The sequence below is a fragment of the Nicotiana tomentosiformis genome, chromosome 7, assembly GCF_000390325.3.
Source record: "Nicotiana tomentosiformis chromosome 7, ASM39032v3, whole genome shotgun sequence".
In the NCBI taxonomy this organism is placed as follows: domain Eukaryota; kingdom Viridiplantae; phylum Streptophyta; class Magnoliopsida; order Solanales; family Solanaceae; genus Nicotiana; species Nicotiana tomentosiformis.
In genome coordinates, this window is record NC_090818.1 from 93,633,906 (window position 1) to 93,651,809 (window position 17,904).

A 17,904-nucleotide genomic window follows, 5' to 3' on the forward strand; every position below is an offset into this window, starting at 1 on the left:
TGTTATATTAAAATAAAAATCATTAAAGTATATAAATTTTGTGATAATTTTATAAAAGGACTATTCTATTTATAGTTTTACTAAATTTAAATTATAATTCATAAAACAATATAACATAATTTAAGTTACAGGTAAAATCATACAGAAATAGCATATCAAAAAAGATATAGGAAGGAATTGAAAATGACAAAGGTAAAATAGACCTTGTGTCAGTTAAAGGGAGGAGAATGAAAAATTTTCAAAGTAGAGGGGGAGGGGGGGAATTGTATCACGATCCAAAATCCAACTAGTCATGATGATACCTAACCCAACCCGCTAGGTAAGCCAATAACCAATTATCCAATTTAATGAGATTTATTAAGAGAAGAAATGATAATACAATTGAACTATTATACAAAGGATTTCCCAAGGACTGGTAGTACAAATCATGAGCTTCTAAGATTTAGATTTTTATAAGACTGAACTGAAATAATTACAACATCTGTTGAAATGTAAATGAACAAAATTCGAATCTAATGCTACCAAGGACAAGTGATAGCCATAACTGGAAAGCAGGTACATTTTCAGATCCAGCTCCCACTGTACGCAGCAACCTCAACATCCAACATCTGCACACAAGGTGTAGAAGTGTAGTATGAGTACAACCGACCCCATCTACTCAATAAGTAACAAACCTAACCTTAGGTTGAAAGTAGTGACGAGCGGGACAACAGTCAGAGTTCAACTCCAATAACCAACAATATTTCATAACAATATAATAAAGATTGTACAAGACATAGCTCAGCTCGTTCACAATTACGGAAAATAGGCATGCTTTACAAGTATAACAGTAAATCTCAAATCTTTCACCGAAAACACCAAAAATATGAATAAGTTTGAAAATTGTGATTTTTCCCAAAAACTTTCAACAACAGTTAAGAAGTCTCATTATCAGATGGCATGAGAAAAGTACATTTCTATGCCTACATGTCAATGTGCATGTGAATGTCACAAAATCGTGTAGCATGAGGAAATGCATCTCTATGTCTGTATGTCAAGTATGCACGTTAGATGCAATGCATCACAGTGATGAACTCATGTACTCACACTCTCGGAGTACTCAATATCACGGTCTCACACTCCCACTCCTTACGCTCAATCACTTAGCACACTCAGTCACTCAGCACTATATGGTACCCGCTACGGTGCACAACCCGATCCCATCATGAATCAATAGAACCTGCGCTCACTGTGGGTGTGCAGACTCCAAAGGGGGAGATCCTGCCCAAGCGCTAATATAACCTGTTGCGGCGTGCAACCAGATCCACATATAGCCCTAAGGCCTGTTGCGGTGCACAACCCGATCCATATATAGCCATAAGGGTTGTTGCGGCGTACAACCCGATCCACATATAAATAGCCATAAGTCTTGTTGCGGCGTGCAACCCGATCCACATATATGTATTCATAAGGCTTATTGCGACATGCAACCCGATCCACATATATATAGCCATAAGGCTTGTTGAGACATACAACCCGATCCACATATATATAGCCATAAGGCTTGTTGCGGCATGCAACTCGATCCACATATATATATAGCCATAAGGCTTGTTGCGGTGTGCAACTCGATCTATATATATATAATACCTGATGCGGCGTGCAACCCGATTCCATCAATATCACTCACAATCCGACCCTCAGGCACAAACTCAGTCATCAATCTCTCTAGTCTCTCGGGCTCACAAATCTTATGCCAATCAGCCCAATAATGACAACAATATGATGTGACAACGAATGATAATAAAGACTAAAATATGATATGTAAATGAATGAACATGACTGAGTATGTAGATGCAATTTAAGCAAATAACTCAACAGCATAGATGACCTCAGTAGCTACCAACGGAATAAGCATATAGCCTAAACATGATTTCTAGTATGATTCACAACTCAATTTCTCTAACATGTGGAAATTTCATGGATAAAAACAAGACTAAGTAACTACACAGTATCACTGAATCAACAGAGTCATAATTCACTCGGTGCACACCCACATGCTTGTCACCTAGCATGTGCGTCACATTAACACTAAATACATAACATTTATATTCAGGAGTTCATACCCTCAGCACCAAGTTTAGAAGTGTTACTTACGTCGAACAAGCCAAATCCAATACCGAGCAAGCCAAATAATGCTCCAAAAATACAATCCCGCACGTACTGACTTCCAAACGGCTCAAAACTAGGCAAAAGAAACTCAAGAACATCAAATAATGCCAAAGGAAACAAACCCAATCGATAAAGGTTGAATCTTTAATCAAAACCCCAAAGTCAACCAAAAGTCAAAACCCGGGCCCGCACCTCAGAACCTGACAAAATGCACAACATCCGACAACCCATTCAATTATGAGTCCAATCATACTAGCTTCACTCAAATCTGACTCTGAATCGACGTTCAAAACTCAAAAATTCATTCTATGAAACTTTAGGCAAAACCCCCCCAATTTCCTCTTTAAAATTCATAATCCAAATGCCAAAATTGAAGATAGATTCATGAAATATATCCGAAACCGAGTAGAGAACACTTACCCCAATCCATGTGGCTCAAAAATCGCTTTAATCCGAGCTCCATAGCTCCAAATATGAATAAAATAGCCAAGCCCTCGATATATATATATATATAGCTTCTGCCCAGGTATCGTCGCATCTGCGACCCACTTAGCCGCTTTTGCGGCAAAAATTTTGCTCCTGCGAATGACCACTGGTAGCCTGCCCTCGCACCTGTGGCAGAAAGTCCGCTTCTGCGATCACGCAGGTGCGAGTAAATAAATGCGGGTAAATATCTGCGATCACTGATCTCGGCCAAACCCACACCACAATTAAGTAGTGTGGCGATCGATGCAATAATAAACCCAACAAAGGTCGGGATCGAATCCATAGGGAGTTAGAATATGGGATTAGGTGTATATTTAAGTTAATTGCAAGTTTTGGCTCTATTGTTTGCAAGTATAAAACTAAGGACAATATTTTTGGTTTTGAGTTTTTCAAATGCTTAAAAGAGACTAGGGTCATGACTTCTACCTAGGTGGTTATCTAATGGGTTGTAAACTCTAGGGAAAATTTGATTAGTTGGGGTCGTGATGTAGCAATCACATCCGGGTACTCACTCTATACCTCTCGGTAGTTTGAGTGATTTTGCCCAATTTGGCTTTCTCAAGTCCAATTGGGTATTTGCACAATACATGTGATATTAGCCCAAGTCGGGTATTACTATCTCTAGGTTTAACCCTTTAATTGGGGCTATCAATTTCTTGAGTTCACCCCAATTTCTTGTTAGCCAAGTTTTCCTAGACTTAGTCTCTCTTTCTCAAGTAAAGGCTAAGTTGAATAGGCATGAATCAATGCTTGCAACCATTGATTCTAGGGTTCAATCATGAACAAGGCTAAATATCACTAACCCAATAAAAAATAATCCCTAAATTAAACACCAATCAAATACCCACACTAGGGTTGGGTTACAACCCTAGCTAAATATTTAGCTACTCATGAAAAGTACAGAAATCAAATAAGAAATTAAGATAGAATGCATATAAATTGATTAGGGAAAGAAAATCTAATGTACAGATATTAATCTAATACAAAAATCCTCAAAATAGCAAAGAAAACGGCTCAGGTGCTCTTCTCCAACGTCACTTCCCCTAAAAATGACAAAAAGTTCTATTTATACTAAGCTGAAAATATCTGACAAAAATGCCCCTGCGAAGGTTGTGCGGCTACATAATTCTGGTGCGGTCCGCACATTGAGCTTCTGCGGCCGAACAATTATTGTGCGGTCCGTATTCTTGGAATTTTGGGCTTGGATCTTCGGGGCTTCTGCAGTCCGCATAAAAACGAGTGCGGCCGCGCTTCTGATTGTGCTGCCGTATAAAAATGATGCGGTCTGCACTCCTTGATTTTGAACTTGAATCCAACTATCTGATTCTTCACTCCTGCGGACCGCATAATAGTGAGTGCGGCCGCACTTGATATTCTACGGCTGCATAATTTTGGCGCGGTACGCGCTCCTTCAGCTTGCCCAAATACCATTCTTTGAATCTCCTCTCTGCGGACCACATAATAGTGAGTGCGGCCGCACTTGATATTCTGCGGCCGCACAATTTTGGTGCGGTCCGCACTGCTGGCCTTTTTGTCCTGTTTTGGTTCTTATTCACTTTTGACTCCTTTATGAGTTGATTTTGACTTCTTTGGCTCATATCCCAATATTCCTGCAAGTAAACACATTTTGTTAGTTTCCGGGAATGCCTTTAAGCATTTTTGAGCTAAATCGCAAGTAAAAGAGAGCAAATAATCGGTCAAAATCCCTACTTATCAATTCCCCCAAACTTAAGCTTTTGCTTGTCCTCAAGCAAATAAGGCAATTCCCACCTCCACTAGAAAAAGAGATATTTCAGCTGGCTTAAGGTAAATCAATCACACATCAATTGGGACCAACAATTACCCACAACACATATGAATTATCAACAATGCAATGGTTTGACTTTTTGAGTACAATAGTTCTAATGTGACACTAGAGCATCAAGAGTTGACTCTATTCATCAAGGAAGCTCGCTCTTTCACATAGGACATTGTGGATCCCAAACTCCTCCTCCTCTACTCTCCATTTGCACATCTTACTTTAGAATGCAACACTCGATACAAGGGTTGTGAAAAGTTCGCTCATCTCTCTCAAAAGAATGCCACAAGTCCGGCTCTAAGTACCATAAGCTTGCCCCTCATGTAAATCACCACTAATATAAGCTCACTCAACTTGAAATCATGTAGGGCTTTTGCGGGATGTAATCAAGGCTTTTGGACCAAGGTAGGACTTGTTGGAATATAATGTTTTCATCTTTCCTTAAGCACTCCATTTTCTCTTTTCGGCTCATACTTTCTCGACTCTTTGAGTCATTTTCTTCTTCCTCGGGGGAACTAGAGAGACGTAACGTCACTCTTTCTTGATCATGACATTCATTTTTCTCCTTTTCTATTTACTTTAGCCTTTTATCCCTACTTTCTTTTGAATTCCCTTCAACTCTTCATTTTATTCACTTTCTTTTTGGCATTTTTCTTTTTTTTTTCTTTTCCTTCCCTTTTCTTCATTTCTTTCTCTTCTTTGTACCTTTTATCACTTCAACATCCTCGTCTCTCCCCCCAAACTTATGTTTTAGCCCATTGTTTCTCAAGAATGCTAAGGAAAGATCGGGTGCCAAGAGAGGGTCACTACAGAATGGATAAAGGCTTGTAACGTGGTTATTGAAAGAAAAAGGCTTCGGCTCAAAGGGGTTGACTAGGGTTATCACATTGGTAGGCTATGGAAGATTTCAATTTCAAATTGGATCAAAGAGAGCCTACAATCATTTCTCAAGCCAAGCTACACTTAAAATTTCGCCTAGAAAAACACTCGGGGCAAGTTCTAGACTATTGGCACGGGAACTTGGACTTGCAATTCAATACCTCACCTCTCACACTGCTGGATTGCTAAAGAGAATGGAGTCGAGGGCCCACAACAACCCTAGCTAATATTGAGAATCACAAATGGCTCGACTGGACCACTCGATGATTGTTTGAGTCAACACAAGAGTCTAAAGGTCATAACTAGAGCTATTTTATGCCAATAACTTTGTTTTTAATCATAAGGTCAGAGGTAAATGTGTTGGTACCAAGTGAAGCATGCTCGAGACACTTTTATTCATTACTACTATATTTTGTCAAAACATAAAAGAAAACGGACTCAATCCCTTAAGAAGGTTGTCACGCCATCCATCGTTGGGAAGAGCCACCCGGTTCACACAAAATCCACCTTTGGAAAAAATCGTGGCATTAAGAAAATCAAAGGCTTATTGTTCACTCAAAACATAAAAAGAAGCTAACAAATTAAAAAGAAGCTACTAAAGTAAATAAGAAGTTATACTACAAAGGAAAAGCAAACTAAAGAAGCTATGAAGTAAACTACGGGAAGCGAGATAAATGAATATACAAACCGAAGTCAAATGAATATATACATAAGGGAAATGAATATCTACATCAAATGGGGAGAATATATACATACCAAAGGAAAAATAAGAATGAAAGAAAAATAGTATCAGAGTTATTACATGCCAAATGTCAAATGTTAGTTAATGAAAATAAATCACCCCCAAATGAAAAATAAGCATTGTCCCCAATGCTTAACAAAAATAGGAACATGGAAGGGGTAGAGAGTCAAGAGAACTCCCTATGTGGTCTCAGTCTGCATGGGATCATCAACACTCTCTGTCTCCTCTAACTGTATGTCATCCTCTCCTGGCTGAGGGACAACTAGGTTGCTGAGCATCTGTATCATCTCCTCAGTAGTGTGTGCAGTCGCAACTGGCTCCTCAGACTGGTCGGCTGCTGCCTCTGGTGCTGGGACTGTCTGCTCCATAAGTTCCAATGGAAGATCTCCGGCAGATGCAATCTTTGCAACCTCTTTGCTCAGCTTCTCTACCGGCTTCTTTGATGCCTGGGATCTACGCATCTTCTTGACCTGCTTGCCCAAATACTTAATGACCTTCCCATGCATCGCCAGAGTATCAGTAATGTTCTTCTGGTTCTCCAGAATCTTCTTCAATGTTTCCTCCACTGACGGAGGTACCTGTGGCTCTGCTGGGGCTGAGGACTGTGCTGCAATAGCACTGGATATATCAGTTAGCTTTGTAGTAGCTGCCTGCATCCAGTTGTTGAGACTCGCCAATGTCTGGGAGACTCGCAGCGCAGTCTGACTATATGTAGATGAAGCCAACACTAATAATTGCACTGATAGTCTAGCAGAAGCAGGTGGTCCGGAAGATGAAGGTGGCATGGCTGCTGTCCCGGTAGAAGTACCGGCTGCGGTGGATGGCTCGGCAGCTGAATCAGTAACCACTACCACTGGCTCCTCAGACTGGCCAGTGGAGGTAGTAGCTTTACCCTTGAATTTTGGGTTGTCAGCTACCTGAAGTTGGTACCAAGAGAAAGGCTTCTTGGCCTTCAGCTCGATATCATAATTCCTTGGCTCTACCCCTTGGTCCTTGACGTACTCTGTGAGGAAGTTCGGGTACAGGTAGGACCTTTCATCTTTTTGGACAGCCAGAGTGATGTTTGTAGACATGATAGCACCCACATTAATTGGGTACCTAACCATAATTGAGGCTACTAAGACTGCACGGGGAAGGGGAAGATTGTTCTCGTTGAGGCATGGATCAATGCGGCTACATACAAATGTTTTCCACCCTTGTACTTCAAAGTTTAGGGTGGCTCGGACTATTGGAACTCCTGTTGTGAGCAACAGAGGTGTTGACCCTCGAATTGCCAGAATATCAGCTAGCCATGGGTGAGCTGCGTTACCCATAGCAAGCTTCTCCAGGTATTGGACTGCCTCCACTTCCTCAAACCCCACATACTTGTTCAAGGTGCAGGCATCAAACTTGATTTTCAAATTTTGAACTTTTGTCACCTTGGTACCCTTTTTGATATGAGCTACATTGGTGTAAAATTCCTTGACCAAATGCTCATTGGCATCCATAATGCGGTGGGCGAACCATTTCCAACATTTTCGCTCCCGAAATTGTCGGAGGACATTGGGGTTGTGCTTGTCTAGATCTTTCATCAAGAACTGCTGCTCAGGAGTGAGTGACCGTTGCGACCACCATTCCCTAAATTTAGCAAAGGCGGCAGCACTGACGAATCTGTCTTCCCATGTCTCTGGTCTCTTTGATCTCTCCAAACCTCCTACTATAGTATCCCTCCCCTCTCCCATCGTCTAGGACATCATCATCATCCACATTAATTGGATCAGCTGGAGCATGTGAGGAAGAGGGCTCAGAGGCTTGACTACCCTCTTCCGAACCATCAAAGGAACTGGCAGAAGAAGACGACTCATCTACTAGGTGGAATCTACCATGAAACTGTTGTGATTGGGCTTCCGGCTATGATTGCATGAAGTTACCCTCAGAAGCTTCCCCAGATGGGACTTACTCACTGGTTTTCGAGGGTTCGGGAGGTCTGCTGGATGTAGCTTTCTTACTTATAACCCTTTGAAGTGCTAGAGGTAGGTTGCTTTTACCTCAACCTCGGCCTCGGGAGGGTTCTGCCCTCCCTTGCGATGTATCTTCTCTACCACGTGAGCGAACCATTATCTGTAATGCATATGGATAAGAGTTAGTTGGATTTGTAAACCAAAGGTGCATGCATAACAACCGCAGTAAAGCAGTCTCAGAAGGGGTAGTACGGACCGCACAAAAGTGAGTGCGGTCGCAAACTTCCCAATGCGGACCACACAAAAGTGAGTGCGACCGCATAACCAAAAGTGCGGACCGCACAATTTTGAGTGCGGCCGCATAAGTCCACTGAGGACCGCACAATTTTGAGTGCGGTCGCACAACTCCAGGTTCAGACTACTGGGGTCTCTGATGTTTCATCAATACGGACTGCACAAAAATGTGTGCGGCCACACAAGTCCACTATGGACCGCACAATTTTAAGTGCGGTCGCACAAATCATGCACATTGATACCCTAGTTCAGAGAACTGCGGACCGTACAAAAATGTGTGCAGCTGCAGAAGCTCATGGTGCAGACTGAACAAAAGTGAATGCGGCCGTACAATTTGAATTCAGGCGGCACTGACTTAGGGTTCATGGAATTTTATTCACAAACTAGTCAAGTTTTTAGCAATTAATCATTAGTCACTTACCCAGACCCCAATTAACGTTTAAAAAGGCTGCCCGCATGATTCCAAGCACAAACAACTAACCATTGACATATTTAGGCATGGAAATAACCCTAGGCAAAAGAATAAAATTAAGGAAAAATCTAAATAATAAATTAGCATACCAGTAATGAAGATGCAGATGATATTCAACACTGATGAAATGAGGAGAGATTGAAAACAATGAGGATATGCACTGTGCTAGCTTAGCTTCAGGTTTCACAAGAGCGTAAAGTGTAAAAAGTTGAGGGAGGCCCTATTTATACTTTTGCCCGTCGGACCCACAATTTTACCTGGAGTGCGGCCGCACAATTTTGAGTGCGGTCCGCATTCATTACCTACCCTTGTGAAGACTTGCTGCGGACTGCACAAAAATGAGTGCGGTCGCAGAATTAGTGCGAACCGCACAAAAATGGGTGCGGCCGCATTTTGTTAAGGATTTTTGTCAGGCCAAACTTCAGAGACCATGTATTTTTCATCTCCCAGTTGTGCGACCGCACACAAAATTGTGCGGCCGCAGAGTGGCAGTGCGGTCCACATAATTTTAGTGCGGTCCGCACTTTTGTGACACCTAGCCAAACTTTTCATGCTCAGTTCCTACAATGCACACCCATTCCTGCATACACTTCAAAATTAGTTAGTACAAAACAAAGCCTATCTAATCTAAAGAAGAAAAATAAGAAAAAGAAAAAGACACATGGGTTGTCTCCCAAGAAGCGCCTGATTTAACGTCGCGGCACGACGCATGTTACCATCAATCACTTGAAATGGAGCAACGCCACAACGTGGCCATCATCAATCTTGCCAAGATAATGTTTAACCCGGTGCCTGTTGACTCTAAACACCTCATCATTCTTATTTTTCAAATCTAGAGCACCAAAGGGTGTCACATGTACAGCTTCAAATGGGCCACTCCACTTTGATTTCAGCTTTCCCGAAAACATCCGCAACCGAGAGTTGAACAAAAGCACAAGATCACCTGCTTTGAATTCTTTGTTTCGGATATACTTGTCATGGAGGTACTTCATCTTGTCCTTATACAAGGACAAACTGGAGTATGCATGGAACCGAAACTCATCAAGTTCATTCAATTGCTCCACCCTAAGATTTGCAGCTACATCCCACTCAAGGTTAAGTTTCTTCAACGCCCACATAGCCTTATGCTCAAGTTCCACCGAAAGGTAACAAGCTTTCCTGAACACTTACCGATACGGAGACATACCAATTGGTATTTTGTAAGATGTTCTATAAGCCCAAAGAGCATCATCAAGTTTCTTCGACCAAGCTGTCCGGTTGGCATTCACTGTCTTTGACAGAATACTCTTGATCTCCCGATTGAAGACTTCAACCTGTCAACTTGCTTGAGGATGATAGGGGGTCGGCACTTTTTGAGTGACACCATACTTGGAGAGTAAAGTATCAAAAGCTTTGTTGCAAAAGTGTGATCCCCCATCACTAATGATGGCCCTTGGAGTACCAAACCTTGTGAATATGTTCTTCTTCAAGAAAGCTACCACACTCCGAGCTTCATTATTGGGCAAATACACAGCTTCAATCTATTTGGACACGTAATCCACAACTACCAATATATAGGTGTTCCTATATGAGCTCACAAACGGACCCATAAAATCAATGCCCCAAACATCAAAAATATCAATCTCTAGGATGGTGGTGAGAGGCATCTCATTTTTCTTGGAGATCCCACTGGCCCTTTGGCATTCATCACAACGCTTAATGAGATCGCTAGCATCCTTGTAAAGGGTAGGCCAATAGAACCCACAAATTAGCACCTTTGTAGCAGTTCTCACTCCACTATGGTGACCACCATATGGCAAAGAGTGGCAAGCTTCAAGAATACCCAATTGTTCTTCTTCTGGTACACATCTTCGGATAACACCATCAGTAAAAGATTTTGAAGAGATATGGCTCATCCCAATAGTAGTCCAGGCAGTCTCGTTTTTCTTTCTTTGGTTTGAAGAGAGCTCATACGGAACAATTCCACTCACAAGATAGTTGGCCACCTCGGCATACCATGGCATCCCAGTCATAGAAATGGAAAGGAGTTGTTCGTCAGGAAATGAATCATTGATCTCAAGGCCATCATGTGGCCTCTCCTCCTCCTCCAATCGGGACAAGTGGTCTGCCACTTGATTCTCACTACCCTTGCGGTCTTGAATCTCTAGATCAAACTCTTGCAATAGAAGCACCCACCGCTTCAACCTTGCCTTAAAGTCTTTCTTGCTCATCAAATAACGAAGTGCCGTATGGTCGGTGTGAACAATCACCTTTGTACCCATTAGGTACGGGCAGAACTTCTCCATAGCAAAGACAATGGCTAGGAGTTCTTTCTCGGTCACCGTATAGTTGACTTGGGCCTCGTTCATGGTCTTGCTAGCATAGTAGACCGGATGAAAGATCTTATTAATTCGTTGCCCCAATACTGCTCCAACCGCCACATCGCTTGCATCACACATGGGCTCAAATGGTAAGTTCCAATTTGGCACGGTGATAATAGGAGTGGTAGTCAACTTATACTTGAGTAGTTCAAATGCCTTCATACAATCTTCATTGAAAAGGAACTTGGCATATTTATCCAAGAGTTTAGACAAGGGGTTTACCACCTTAGAAAAGTCCTTGATGAATCAGCGGTAAAACCCCGCATGACCTAGAAAGCTCCTCACTCCCTTTATGGAAGTTGGGTGGGGGAGTTTGGATATCACTTCAATTTTTGCTTTATCAACATCAATACCATTCTTGAAAATCTTGTGACCGAGAACAATGCCCTCCTCGACCATAAAGTGACATTTTTCCCAATTCAACACCAAGTTAGTTTCCTCACAACGTGCCAATACCTTATCTAAGTTATCCAAGCACTCTTCAAAAGGATTCCCCACGACAGAAAAATCATCCATGAAAACCTCGAGAAAGTCCTCCACCATATCGGTGAAGATGGCCATCATGCACCGTTGAAAAGTTGTCGGTACATTGCATAACCCGAATGGCATCCGCGAGAATGCGAATGTGCCATAGGGACAAGTGAAAGTGGTCTTCTCTTGGTCTTCAGGAGCAATAAAAATCTGGTTATACCCGGAATATCCATCAAGGAAGCAATAATAAGCACGTCCGGCTAACCTATCCAACATTTGATCAAGAAATGGAAGCAGAAAATGGTCTTTCCGAGTACTTTGTTGAGCTTCCTATAATCCATGCACACTCTCCACCCGGTGACAGTTCTTGTGGGGATCAATTCTTTTTTGTCATTTGTTATCATAGTCATGCCCCCTTTCTTTGGGACACATTGCACCGGCGAGACCCACGAACTATCAGAAATGGGGTAAACAACCCCGGCATCCAACCACTTGATGATCACTTTCTTTACTATCTCTTGCATGGCCTCATTCATCTTTGATGTTCCACGGAGGGCTTGGAATCCTCCTCCAAAATGATTTTGTGCATGCAAAAGGCGGGTCTTATACCCTAAATATCTGCCAATGTCTAACCTATTGCTTTCTTCCTCCTTTTGAGCATCGCAAGGGTGAAAGCTGCACGTTAGTTAAGCACGAGAAAAGAATAACAGGTAAAGTGGAACAAGGGCCTAGAAACTCATACCTGAGGTGTGAAGACAAAGGCTTTAACTCCAAGGTGGGAGGCTCCTCGATTGAGGGCTTTGTTTGTGGAGTCTTCCGATTTTCGAGATCCAAGGAAAGTTTTTGGGGCTCATAAGTATATGATCCCATTCCTTGCAAAGCATTGACACAATCTACAAAGCCTTCCTTCTCATCCTCATAATGATTCAACAACACAGCTTCCAAGGTATCTTCAACATTTATCACAGCACTAGTGTCATCAACAATTATTTTGGTCACAAGATCCACGAACGAACACACTTTGTTGCTATTCGGCTGCCTTATTGATTTAAAAACATGGAACACCACTTTTTTATTGCCCACCTGGAAGGTGAGCTCGCCATCTTCCACATCAACTAAGCCCTTCCCTGTAGCAAGGAAAGGTCTCCCCAAAGTGATTGGCACCTCGTAGTCAACCTCACAGTCAAGTATCACAAAATATGCGTGAAGGATGAACTTGTCGCCCCTAACTAACACATCATCAATTATCCCCAATGGCATTTTCATTGTCCGATACTCCATTTGCAACCTCATGGATGTTGGTATTGGTTGCCCAATCCCCAACGTTTTGAACACATAATATGGCATCAAGTTAATGCTTGCCCCCAAGCCACATAAAGCTTTGGCGAAATTGGCACTCCCAATAGTGCACGTGATTGTGAAAGCACCGGGGTCTTCCAACTTTGGAGCCATGGACTACACAATAACACTCACTTGATGTGTCATTTTGATCGTTTCACAGTTCATTGATCTCTTCTTTGTTACCAAATCCTTCGTGAACTTGGCATATCATGGCATTTGTTCTAAGGCTTCAACCAACGGCACATTTATGGACAAACTTTTCATCATATCAATGAATTTCTTAAATTGATTCTCATTGTGTTGCTGTGCAAGTCTTTGAGGGTATGGAGGAGGAGGCCTTGGAATTGGTGCCTTAGCCTTTGGCACTACCGGCTCCGGCATGTCAATCACGTGCTCCCTAGATGGGTTCACATCTTCTTGCGTCTCCTCTACATTTTCATCAATATCAATTCTCGCTTCTTCATTAGCTTGAAAATCATTGCTTGGCTCATCATCATTTTGCACCAACACATCATCACCCACATGTCTTCTTTGGTTTGAGGTACTAGCAACTCTACCTCTCCCACTTCTTGTTGTTACGGCCATTGCATGCCCCGTATTCCCACCTTTCGGGTTCACCACCGTATCACTAGGTAGTGCCCCCTTTGGGCGAGTATTTAAAACTTGAGAAATTTGGCCAAGTTGAACCTCCAAGTTGCGGATAGAAGTGTTGTAGGAGGCTAATTGGGCATCGGAGTCGGCGTTTTTCTCCATCACTTGCTTAAACATATTTTCAATCCGTCCCATTTCACTATTGGAAGAGCTAGGACCTTGCGACGGATATGGAGGCGGGTTATTTGGTTGTTGATACATCGGGGGTCTCTAATAGCCCGACCCCCGATTTCCTTGATTGCTATTGTTCCAACCCCCTTGATTATTGTTGCCTCCACAATTGCTTTGATTGTTGCCACCCCAATTACCTTGATTATTTACTCCCTAATTGCCTTGATTACCCCAATTGCTTTGATTATTGTTGTTGCCACCACTCCAATTTCCTTGGTGGCCTTGGTTGTTCCAATTTCCTTGGTTTCCTTGTGATCTCCATTGTTATTGATTTGGAGCATTGCTTCTTTGACCTTGATAATTGTTGACATATTGAACCTCTTCATCTTGCTCATCATATGAATCATCTTGATTATACCCACTATTACTTTGCTCAAATTGTTCCGGATGGTTTTATACTTGTTGACCTCATTGCCGTCTCTTGTTTACCATCATGTTCACCCGTTCCATAGCATTCACCTGTTTTGGCCCTTGAACCTGTTGAAGCTGAGCCTTGGCCAATTGGTTCATGGTGGTTGTCAACTCCACAATAGCTTGCCCATGATCATGTAACTTCTTGTGTAGGTGAATAACATTTGGGTCACCCTGAGGAACATTAGCTCTACTTTGCTATGCCGAAGAGGTGTCCGCCATCTCATCCAAGATTTCACAAGCTTCAGAGTAAGGAAACAGCATTGGCGCAAGGCCCAAACACGGCATTCAGCCCAATTTACAGAAATTCTTTCTAAAACATATAACTATCATATGGTTTCAACAAAGTATGCAACTTTACAGTTGCTACGGGACGGACCAAGTCATAATTCCCCAACAGTGCATGCTCACACGCCCATCACCTAGCATGTATGACACTTCAAAATAGTAGAATGATACGAAATCCGGGGTTCCATACCCTCAGGACCAGATTTACAATCGTTACTTACCTCAAACCGCGAAATTCTTCTTCTGCAATGCCCTTTTCTCGTGAATTTGTCTCCAAACGCCTCGAATCTGGTCATAAATAATTCGTTTCAGTCAATAAAATTCATTGGAATTAATTCCACAAGATAATAATGATTTTCATAAAAATCCAAAAATTAGCTCAAAAATCTCCCGTGGGGCCCACGTATCGGAACTCGACAAAAGTTACAAAATCCGAAAACCCATTCAACCACGAGTCTAACCATATAAATTTTACAAAAATCCGACCCATTTCGACCCTCAAATCTTTGATTTAAACCAAGAGGGTTTTCAAATTTTCCCAACTCAATTCACCAACTAAATGATAAAAACAACCATGGATTCGGGTAATTTAACCAATATTGAGTTAAGAACACTTACCCTGTTATTTCCTCTGAAAATCACCCAAAATCGCCTCACTTCCGAGCTCCAAATCGCCAAAAACTGAAACCCATTTTTAGAACTTAAACTCACTGCCCAGGCGTTTTTTCTTCGCGAACGCGGTCAGTGCCTCGCGTTCGTGAAGCACAAAATAGCTCCCGTCCAAATTCCTCCTTCGCGAACGCGACATCACCCTCGCATTCGCGAAGCACAAAATTGCCTCTGCCTCAATGCCTTCTATGTGAATGCATTCGAGCCATCGCGAACGCGATGCTTCTTTACCCCTCACTACGCAAACGCGACACCCCCTACGCGAACGCGTAGACCAATTGCTTGGGGTCTTTGGCTGCTTCCTCTCTTCTTCGCGAACGAGTAACACCTCCCGTGTCCGCGATGCACACCCAGTCCACCATTCACGAACGCAAGCTTCTCTTCGTGAATGCAAAGAGAAAATATTGCCAGCCTCTCAGTTCCCCTTCGCGAATGCAAGGCTCCACTCGCGAACGCGATGAAGGAAACCAGATGGTGCATCAGAAAAATTCCAGCAGAGTTCCAAGTCCAAAATCCAACCCGTTAACCATCCGAAACTCACCCGAGCCCCTTGGGACCTCAACCAAATATACCGACAAGTCCTAAAACATCATACGGACTTAGTCTAATCCTCAAATCACCTCAAACAACATTAAACCATGTATTACACCCCAATTCAAGCCTAATGAACTTTGAAATTTCTAATTTCTACAAACAACTCCGAAACCTATCAAATCACGTCCGATTAACCTCAAACTTTGTACACAAGTCCTAAATGACATAATAGAGGTATTCCAATTTTCAGAATCGGATTCCGAACCCGATATCAACGAGTCAACCCCCCGGTCAAATCTTTCGGCATTTCAAGCCTAATTACTCTACGGACTTTCAAATAATATTCCGGACACGCTCCTAAGTCCAAAATCACCATACGGAGCTATTGGAATCATAAAAATTCAAATCCGAGGTCGTTTACACATAGGTCCATATCCAGTCCACTTTTCTAACTTAAAATTTTTAATTATGAGACTAAGTATCTCATTTCACTCCGAGTTTCTTCCGGACCCGAACCAACTAACCCGATATAACATAATATAGCTGAATAACATAAAAAGAAGTAGGAATGGGGAAAATGGGGTTATAACTCTCGAAACAACCGGCTGGGTCGTTACAGTTTATTACTACCCCAGTACTTCAGGATGCTCTTGTTCGTTTCGATATTGTGGGGGATTTGGCACAAATAAGAGTACTTCATATGGCACTAGTTACTTCCCAGGCTAGGGGAGGGGAAAAAACTCCCGCTACTCACACTCTTGAGTAGGTTGCTGATGTTTATCAGACCTAAGGAGTAGTACTGATTAGGGGACATACTCTCATGGTTGTTGTTAGGCCAGTAGTGGAGGCCGCCATGGTTGAGGAGGAGCAGAAGAGGTTTGATCGGTTCAGGAATATGGGTCCTCCGCATTATGATGGTGATCCTTTGGCAAACGCATAAGATTTCATAAATGGTTTTCAGGGGATTCTCTGGAATCATGGTTTGGTTGAGTTTAATGGGGTCAATTTCACTACTTGTGCAATCACTCGGCCAATCATTTTTTGTATTTGAGCCATGTTCCTTTTTTGAAACTATTTCTTATTGTTATTGAAGTTTATTTCTGTATATTGAATATTGTCTTGCCTAGCAAGCACTGTTAGGCACTACCACGGCTTTGGTGGGATTGTAGGTTGTGACAAGTTGGTATCGGAGCACTAGGTTGCTTAGGTCTCACGAGTCATGAGCAAGTGTAGTAGAATCTTGTGGATCGGTACGAAAACGTATGTAGTTATCTTCTAGAGACTACATGGCTGTTCAGAAAAATTATTTTTCTTTCATTCTCTATCATGCAGATTTGTTTATCCCTGAGTCCGAATCATTTCTTTTCCATTCTCTCACAAATAGTGAGGACACGATCAGGTATAGTTGAGCAGGCGTCGGTTCCCCAGGTCAGAGCCGTGAGAGGCTGGGGTCGAGGCGGAGATAGGGGTGGAGCACGCGCAACAGCTAGAGTCCATGCTCGAGCAACTGTTGTAGAGCCACCAGTAGTTCCTCTTAAGGATCAGGTCATGACTATGAGGATGAGATAGAGGTACCAGCTCAGGTTCCCTATGACCTATTTGTTTCACCAACTATTCAGGATGTTTTGGTCTGTATGTTCGAGAGTTTGGCTCAAGCTGAGGCATTTCCTACTATACCAACTACTTTCCAAGTATAGGGGAACGCAGACTCCAGCTTCCCATACCACAGAGCACGTGGCCCATGGTCATCAGACTCCTGCAGCGCTACCAGTTAGGGGAGTTCAGCCTACTATTGTCGCACAACTTGAGGATAGGCCCCCGATGTCAGTTATTGAGCTGAAGACACTGGATAAGTTCATCACGTTTCATCCTCCTTACTTCAGTGGTACACCTTCAGAGGATGCCCAGGGATTCTTGGATTGTTGCCAAAAGATTATGGTGCATCTTGGGACTAGTTGAGTCTAATGGAGTTAATTTTACCACCTTCCAGATGCACGGTCCAGCCAAGAGGTGGTGGCATGTTTACGAGATTGGTCGGCCAGCAGGATCACCTCCTCTTACCTGGTCTCAGTTCTCCGAGGTTGTTTTGGAGATTTTCGTGCCTCATACTAGGAGAGAGGAGTTGAGGAGGTAGTTTGAGTACCTTCAGTAGGGTCCGATGTCAGTTATTGAGTATTAGATGAGGTTTACGGAGCTATCCCATCATACTACTGTGTTCATAACCCACTGAGGAGGAGACAGTGAGG

General features: G+C 42.6%; 1 protein-coding gene across 1 annotated transcript; it reads right to left on the reverse strand.

Moving 5' to 3' along the window:
* Positions 1 to 12,226: 12,226 nt before the first annotated feature.
* Positions 12,227 to 13,045, reverse strand: LOC138896023 (uncharacterized). Its single transcript, XM_070180795.1, has 2 exons — positions 12,491 to 13,045; positions 12,227 to 12,268 (listed from the first exon to the last, which is right to left on the reverse strand). Exons 1-2 carry the CDS (start codon positions 13,043 to 13,045, stop codon positions 12,227 to 12,229), a joined length of 597 nt encoding a protein of 198 aa, XP_070036896.1.
* Between the last annotated feature and the right edge of the window lie 4,859 nt (positions 13,046 to 17,904).

Excerpts from the sequence above, each read along its gene's own strand:
- LOC138896023 (XM_070180795.1), bottom strand. The coding sequence starts at position 13,045 with ATGGCTCCAAAGTTGGAAGACCCCGGTGCTTTCACAATCACGTGCACT. Across the intron at positions 12,269-12,490 it reads AGGATGAGAAGGAAGGCTTT|CTTTCACCCTTGCGATGCTC; the intron begins GTAGATTGTGTC and ends ACTAACGTGCAG.